Source organism: Vicia villosa, linkage group LG5 (assembly GCF_029867415.1).
Source record: "Vicia villosa cultivar HV-30 ecotype Madison, WI linkage group LG5, Vvil1.0, whole genome shotgun sequence".
Classification (NCBI taxonomy): Eukaryota; Viridiplantae; Streptophyta; class Magnoliopsida; order Fabales; family Fabaceae; genus Vicia; species Vicia villosa.
Window position 1 is genome coordinate 101,910,098 of NC_081184.1, and position 8,747 is coordinate 101,918,844.

The 8,747-nt window shown below is 32.1% G+C and overlaps 2 protein-coding genes across 2 annotated transcripts; both read left to right on the forward strand.

The window, feature by feature from the left end:
- The first annotated feature begins 1,605 nt into the window (after nt 1-1,605).
- On the forward strand, nt 1,606-2,128 carry LOC131606934 (uncharacterized). Its single transcript, XM_058879017.1, has one exon. The coding sequence runs from the start codon at nt 1,648-1,650 to the stop codon at nt 2,056-2,058; it is 411 nt and encodes a 136-aa protein (XP_058735000.1). The 5' UTR covers nt 1,606-1,647; the 3' UTR covers nt 2,059-2,128.
- A 5,156-nt stretch (nt 2,129-7,284) lies between these two features.
- LOC131606935 (UDP-glycosyltransferase 79A6-like) lies at nt 7,285-8,747 on the forward strand. The gene has a single exon (XM_058879018.1). The coding sequence runs from the start codon at nt 7,327-7,329 to the stop codon at nt 8,467-8,469; it is 1,143 nt and encodes a 380-aa protein (XP_058735001.1). The 5' UTR covers nt 7,285-7,326; the 3' UTR covers nt 8,470-8,747.

Here is an 8,747-nt window from a genome sequence, read left to right on the forward strand (position 1 = left end):
CCAATATATTTAGGGGTGTAAGCGGATCAAAAAAATCCAATTAAACCGACAATCCAAACCCAACCAAACCGAAATTAAACCGATTATTATTGGTTTGGTTCAAAAACCGAACCAAACCAATAAAAACCGATGTGGTTTGGTTCGGTTCTCGGATTTAGTTTTTAGGAACCGCCAATCCGATGAACCGAACCAATGGAAATAATGACGCTCTAAATATTTTATTCTACCCATCATTAAACTCAAATTTTTTATCGGTCCAACCATTATCCATTTTTGTTTACACTTCCTTCCTTTAAGCAAAACACGCATCTGGAATCAAACTCTAAAGCATAGACAATAGAAATCATAAGTCACAAAAGTTATGCTTTCACAGAACTGCTGCTCTTGCTGCCCACAACTATTGTTCCTTTCACTACCATCATTATGATATGTTATGGTCGTCTTCTTCGTATTCAAGTTCTCTTTGTTAATTTTCATATATTTTGTACCTTTTTTTTCTTCTTTTTCTTCATCAAAACTCATTTAGATCTTGTTACAAAATAATTTTGATGTGTGTTTGAGGTGTGAAACATGTTAATGAATGTGTGTTTTGTTATATTCTATATGTTAAGCTTTGAAATCCCTTTCCAACTTTCTGATACTAAGTGTTAACTTTTATATTTGATAGGAAACTTATTTCATGATGCAAAGGAAATCATATCACTATTTCGTATGGAATAAGAGTAACTTGTAATTTGTTTGAACAAATATAGCATGAAACATATTATTTTAAAAAATAATAGTATAAAATACACCAAAAAATACGATAATGGAGAATATACAGATGAATATAATGTTTAAAAAATAATAGTATAAAATACACCAAAAAACACGATAATGGAGAATATACGGATGAATATAATATTTTAAAAAATAAACATTGTAAACCGATCAACCAAACCAAACCAAACCGAACCAAACCGGTTAGTTTGGTTCGGTTCCATTTTTGAAAAATGTTGAAAACCGAACCAAACCAAACCGATGGAAATATCATTGGTTCGGACCTTTTTTCAACCAAAAACCGGTCCAAACCGATCCGATTACACCCCTAAATATATTTGGCTCATTTCATTTGATTGAGCCTGCCGTATAAATAGGAAATATGTATGTAACAATAATTATAATTATAATTAAAAAATCACTCCAATAGTTACGCGTAGATAACAATAATTATAATTAAATAAATTTTAAATATTTTAATTATTAAATTTAACATAAAAAATAATTTGAATTAAAATATATTTATAATGAATAGTCCTTGAGAGTTTGGAAATTGTTTTTGGTTCCGGGCACCATCGAACTCGAGATCCCAAAAAGAGCAAACCCTTAAAATTCGAACTCTCTTTCGCTGAGCCAACACTCTCAGGTTAAATTTATTTATATTAAATTTAGTCTGTGCAATATGTAAAATAATTTATTGGTCCTAAACCTTAATTGAGCAATGTAGATTGTGTGACTCAATAAATTCATGTCGAAGGAGGCATGGACCAACCACTTTCTAAGCCAAGAAGACATTATAAAAAGCCAAGGAACCACCCACAACTTCTCACTCAAAAGCTACACACTTTTCTCCTTCCAAATTTTTTACACAAACCCAAAAAACAAAACATGAGTCCCTTTAACTTGTCCTTCCTCTTTCTCATTTCCTTAACACTTCTCTCTACAACAACCTCTCAAGAAAGATCACCTCATGGACTTGTATACGAAAGCCCTATAGCTTTTCCACCATCAGCATATCTCTTCTTTCACCCCAATGCACGTACGCCAGACACCAAAAACTCTTGTATTACATCCAAATGTTCACCACTACCTATGGCAGCAGCTATTGTAGAAGCCGATCGGAAATACGAAAACAAAGCGTCACAAAATGGTGCGAAACAAATTGGAGCTGGTGTTGTTGGTGGCATTATCTTTGCTTTTGCGTTTGTTGTTGTTTTAGTTTTTGGAGTTTACTATGTTAAGGTCGTTCGTCAAGCTAACATGAGTAGAAACATTAGTAATGTTCAGTCTCATGCTTAATGTAGGTTCAATAATTATGTTGAAAACTTTTCCTTTTAACCTTATGAGTGTGTGTCATTTATATGTGTCAGCTATGATATTTCCAGTGTTTCTTATATAAATTAAGCATTAGAATAGATATTATCAAAATTTTTGAGAATGTAATTTCGAAATAGAAAAAAAAATGTTTGGAGGATTTGAAGAAAATGAGTGAAAAGAGCTTGAGAGCTTAAAAGAAAGAGAGTGAGATTCATAAGAAATCAAGTAACTACAAAAGAATACAATAACTCTATTTATTAGAGCAATTTAGAATTTAATAAACTATCAAATTAATTGATCAAGTAACTAATCTTATAAATTATCAACTGAGTTTTATTCTTCTAATTATTGCTTTTTAACGGTCTCCTTCAAACTCAAGATAAGAGAATTTTTTAATTTTTAAATTTCAAATCTAAATCCAATTATCCAAACACAAATCAATGACAAAACCTAGAAGAAGAAGAAAAAAGACGGCTCAATGCATTCTTAGTGGTGCTCACACACCTAATTAAAAAATCATAAATGCTATCAAAGACGGAGATCCACTTTCGGACGCACTCAAAAATTTACACCACAACACTTCGGAAGTAAGTCACCATCATTTTGCCATACATTATTACGGAAGTGTATCTCCGTAAAAACCTACGAAGTATACTTTCAGACGCGTTTAGGGTCATCTTATTGTGTCAGACATTTCCCCTTCCTCATTTTTATGAAATCTTACTCTGAACACAGACAAAAAAGCTCGTGAGAAACCTCATTTTCATCATTTTTCAACATTTCTCACAACTTTTACTGCATTGCATTTAATCCAAGAGTTTTCTCAATATCTACTCCACTTCATTAAATCCAAGAGTTCTACTTCTCGCATTTGGTAAGCTTTTCCACTTTCTTCCTTTTTTGATTTGTAATGCATGCATTACTTAAATAGGTTGTTTAAGGTACACTATGATGTACTTACACTCATAATACATAGTTTAGTGAGACATTATGATGTACTTACACTCATAATACATAGTTTATTGAGGCATGCATTGACTTTTTTTTAATGTTTGAGCATAGGGTATGTTGGGTGTATGCATTTTCTGTCATTTCTAAGTTTCATGTTCTATGGAAGTGCACTTCATTTTTTTTTAATTTAATTTTTCTGAGTTATGGAAGTGCAATTCTGTATTTTGTATGCATCTTCTTAGTTTGTTTGTTTTTCATGTTTGTCATAAGAGTTTGAATTATTTGATATGATAGAACTTTTCTAGTTTAGTTATAGGTAAAATAGCTTACACCCAAGATAGATTGAGACACATTAGAGTGTCCTAACTTGCATTTATTTGCAAGAAAAGAGCTAGACCCTTGCGACCACCAATTGTTGTCAGTTCATTTGATGCGGAAGCACCGTCTTTTGAAGTTCAGTTGTCTTCTACTTCGTCTTCTCATAGGCACGTGTCGCCTATTGTTGGCTTAGAAGTCCCGCAAGTCCATTTTGATGCACATACTGTTGTTGTTGTCGTTCCTCATGTAGTTTCTTATGGTTCTTCAGGAGGCCCCCATGATTCTTCACTACCTCCTTTGTATGAAAATCATGATGTTATGCACATATGGGATGGAGAGATAAATTATATATATATATATATATATATATATATATATATATATATATATATATATATTCTTTTAAATTTCTCTATTATAATATTTGAACTTTTTGAGGATGATGTAATTTTTTACAATACCGCGAGACTTTAAAATACATCAATCATGGCAGGAAGATTACAAAGCTGCAATAGCCTAAAGAGCAATGGTTTCGTGATGTCATGCACCAATCTAGGCTACAGTATATATGCATGACTATCTATATTGTTATTAACCAAGTATGTTGTTAATTTTTATGAAGACATGGCTCTCAGAGACGTCATCTTTTTTATCTTCTGACTGATGGCATATCCGTCACACTTTATGATGGGTCATCTCTCTATTTCGAATAGTAGAAGATTATTAAATGTTTTCATAATTTGATGGCCAATTAATTCTAGTGTTTCTTATATAAATTAATCATTAAAAAAGAAATTATCAAAGTTTTCTAGAATGCATTTTCATAATGGAAAGAAGAATGTTAGGAGGATTTGAAGAAAATGAGTGAAAAGATGAATCTTTTACCTCTCTAACCAAGTTTTCTTTCAAAAATACAAAAATAATTAGGTTTCTAGCAAAAATCTCAAAGTACCCAACTTACAAACAAAAAAGAGTGTCGTCAAAGCAGTTGGCGTCTCTTCTTATGTTTTAATAGGGTGCGCCAATTGAACTAGCGAAATCATATTATTTTAATTTTATTCACATATCCTGTGGATTTTTCTGAGGATTTGATATTTCCTGCAAATTTTACTAGAGTAATCCGCAGTTACGTCCATAGCCAAATCAACACGAAATTCCGCGGGAAAATCTAAATGGATAGAAAGGAAATGAGAATAAAATTGAAAAACCTTATTTTTGATGGGGTTCCTCCTATCCAACTCTTGTTCAATGTCATTAGCTTGACCAACAAGGACTTATATCGGTCTCCCTCTACTAGAATTTCTCGTTCATGATATGGTTTTATCCTATTCCCATTTATTTTAAAAGTTTTATTTGTTTCTGAATCTTGCAACCCAAATGCTCAATGAGGTAATACAACTTTTGCGACATAAGGAACTAGCCATTTGGATTTAAGTTTACCTTGAAAAGCTTTGAGTTAAATAGTAACACTAGTTGACTTATGGAAAACTCTTTCTTGACTATATACTTAATATGGTTTTTTTAAGTTGCATTTAATATATTATTCCATTTCCGAATGTCTACAACCTCATTTCCTCTAATTTGTTTAATGTGGCTAATTTATTCTTACTTGGAGTAGATGCGTCAAAATTTAAGAATTTGATATCCCAATAAACTTTATGTTCAAGTCCAATTGGTAAGTAACAAGCTTTATCATACACCAATTAGTAAGGGAATAACCCCAAACGAGTTTTGAACGTTATGTGGTATGTCGTTAACGTATCATCTACTTTCTTTGCCCAATATTTCATGGATTATTTGACTGTTTTCTTCCAACTTTTCTTAAGTTGTTTGTTTGGTGCCTCGGCTTGTCCATTTGGTTGTAGATGATATGGTATAGACACCTTGTGCTTAACATTATAAATTATGGTATGCACAAAGATTATATTAACTTCATAGAAGGAAAAGGTGATTTCACTTGTGAATTCAATATAGTGAGTGAGTAATGGTAACATGAGTAATGGTAACAGAGGATGTATAAAGCACATTTGATTGGCGTGTGTGCATAATTGTAAATAGAAATGTTAACTAACAGATAGATATATTTATAAAAGTGACGAAGATCCTCTTTCGAATCATCTATGAAGGTGCAAGAAACACAAGAAAGGGGGGTTTGAACTGGGTTGCACCAAATATAATCTTTTCTTCAACTCAAAACACAGGATTAACTAGTGAATAATAATGGATGAACACAATTATTTTTATCCTGGTTCACAGTTAACTAAGTTATTTCAGTCCAACCGCCATGGTGATTTTGCCTTCTCAATAAGGACTTAATCCACTATAACCAAACCGATTACAAACAACCACAATGATCGCAATCAATGTCTTCTTGAGACTTTTGACTAACACTAGTCTCTCAAGGAATAAACCACGATAAATTCGATCAACCTTGTTGGCAACCCTAACAAGTTCAACTGATCCTTATCGTGAAACCACTATGACCGCGGTCAAAGTCTTTTTAAGAATTCTAACTAACACTTAGTCTCTCAAGGTACTTATCAACCAACATTGATTATAAATTATAAATGTGTATTACAAATATGCTTCTGATAAATAGATTACACAATATTATGCATGAAAAATTTTATTGTGATAAATAGTTGTGTGTTCGTTTATTTTAAAGAAATATTTTTGTTGTGATGAATGTGAATAAAAATATTATTAATTTGAATTAGTAAAATAAAAGTGTGAAAATTTGGTTATGATGAGTTTGTTTGATTTTAATTATTGATTTAAAATTAGTTGGACGAGTTTAAGATCATCAAAGTAGTCACAATTCATATCACTAGGGCTGACAATGAACCGAACCAACTCGAAAATAGTTTAAAATTCAATTCAAAATTAAATCGTTCAACTAGGTTCATGAACCAAATGAGCTGAATATGAGCTAAAAATTAAGGTTGTTAACTAAATGAGTTGAACTTGAATTATACATAGTTCGACTCGTTAGGTTCATGAGTCAACTCGATTATATATGAGGTAGATTATATTGTCTTTAAGAGTAGGTTTAAAGATTTGCTTCAAATCTTAGCCCCATAATTTATATTCTCAAGTGAGCAAAATATTTCTACAAATAATTATACAAATAAAATCAACATCGTATAAATTTCAATCTAATAATTTTTATTTTATTTTTATTTAAAAAATATTAATTTAAAATGTCAAATATATATAAGAAACAGACTTTACAAATTACTTATAACTCCATGAAACAAGCGAGTTGAACCTAACGAGATAAACCTAACGAGTTGAACGAGTTGTTCGTGACCTTCTAACGAGTCGGGTTTGAGAGGAAAAAAGTGTGTGATGAACTTGAACTTGGCCAATTCTTAACAAATTGACCAATCTTTAACGAATCGAACTGAGCTGAGGCGAGTTCGCATCGAATCAACTCATTTCCTTCATGCCTTACATAGGTCACAAACTAGAATTAACAAGATGCTGCATCTCAACTAATCCAATTTTATCAAGAAAAACATTTATTATTTTAAAGTTTAAAATCACAAAGTTTTCACAATTCATGTGTCTTGAGATAATATACCTAGAAAAAATATTTGCGACAACTATCACCTAGGGGACAAAATATCATAATTATAATGTGATTAGTTTTTAATAATTTGTGTGTCAATTTTTAGAGAGAGATATATAGCTGTTGGCAGTTGGCACATTAACTATAATTTGTGTGTGAATTATTTAGAGGGTATTGCCCAATCCAATTCAAAGATTTTAAAAGATGGTGCACTGTGAGCATGAATGCATGATACAATTCAAAATAAAAAATGCCACAGACGATGGCATTATTTTGACAGTTTGATTTTTATCATTTAAAAATTAACAATTAATATTATCTCTATGTTTAAAAGAGCATGGTTACTCACCATTGTGAAGACACCATCCTTAGAAACAAACAACACAAACTGAAAAATCAATTAGACAAAGATGAGTATTAGTAAGATTCATGTAGTTATGTTTCCTTACCTTGGATTTGGTCACATTGGTCCATTTGTTCATCTATCCAACAAACTATTCTCTCATGGAATTCAAATCTCATTCTTGTCACCTTCCTATAACATTCCCAGAATCAAATCAACCTTCAATCTCAATCCTTCCATCCAAATCATTCCCCTTAACTTCCCTAATAACATACCCGGTAACACTTTCGAATTACACCCTGACATGTTTGGTGCACTCTTTCAAGCAATAGACTTAATGCAAGATCAAGTCAAAACCATTTTGTTGAAACTTAAACCCCATTTTGTTTTCTTTGATTTTGCACATAATTGGATACCAAAAATAGCTTCTGAACTTGGCATCAAATCTGTTCACTTCTCTGTGTATTCTGCGATTTCGGGTTCTTATTTATCTCTACATTCAAGACTTTCTGTTGCTGAGGTTGAAAAAAGAGATATCACTTATGAGGACCTTAAGAGTTCTCCATTTGAGTATCCTCAAGAATCCAAAACTTCTCTTCAAACCTTCCAAGCAAGAATAATCTTCATGATGCTCTTCCAAAGATTCGGTGACAGCCCAACTGGTTCTGATAGAATCATGCAGGTACTTAGTGAATGCTCACTGATAGTGTTGAAAACATGCAAGGAAATAGAAGGTCCTTATATAGATTATTTACAAAACCAACTTAAAAAACCAATTCTTTGTTCTGGAGTACTTGTTCCAGACCCATCAATGGATGTGCTTGACGAAAAATGGACAAGATGGTTAGATAATTTTCCAACAAAGTCAGTCATATTATGTTCCTTTGGCAGTGAAACATTTCTAAGTGATGATCAAATCAATGAACTAGCAATTGGGTTGGAACTTACAAATTCACCTTTCATTTTGGTTTTAAATTTTCCATCAAATTTGAATGTTGAGGTTGAGATGGAAAGAGCATTACCAAAAGGTTTCATAGAGAGAGTGAAGAATAGAGGAGTTGTGCATAGTGGTTGGTTGCAGCAGCAACTTGTTTTGAATCACTCAAGTGTAGGGTGTTATGTGTGTCATGCTGGTTTTAGTTATGTGATTGAAGCTATAGTTAATGATTGTCAGTTGGTGTTGTTACCTTATGCTTATGTTGATTTTTAATCATTTAACATTTTGTCTCGTACAACAGCGTAGGTCTTATTACAATCCGATAAAGTTTTCCCTTCAACTTGAGTGATATCTTTGTGTCACATGAAATCCTCTTTCATATAAGTCTCACCGCTTGAATTCAATGGTTTACATCTCCTTATATTACTCCATTGTTTTGTATTACGGACTCAATATATTTAAATCGTGTGACATGCGAGATGATATGGTCTCCAACTTTCACCTCTAGATTAGAAACAATTATCCTTTTGTTGAACTTACACTCCATATAC

Excerpts from the sequence above, each read along its gene's own strand:
- LOC131606934 (XM_058879017.1), top strand. The coding sequence starts at position 1,648 with ATGAGTCCCTTTAACTTGTCCTTCCTCTTTCTCATTTCCTTAACACTT.
- LOC131606935 (XM_058879018.1), top strand. The coding sequence starts at position 7,327 with ATGAGTATTAGTAAGATTCATGTAGTTATGTTTCCTTACCTTGGATTT.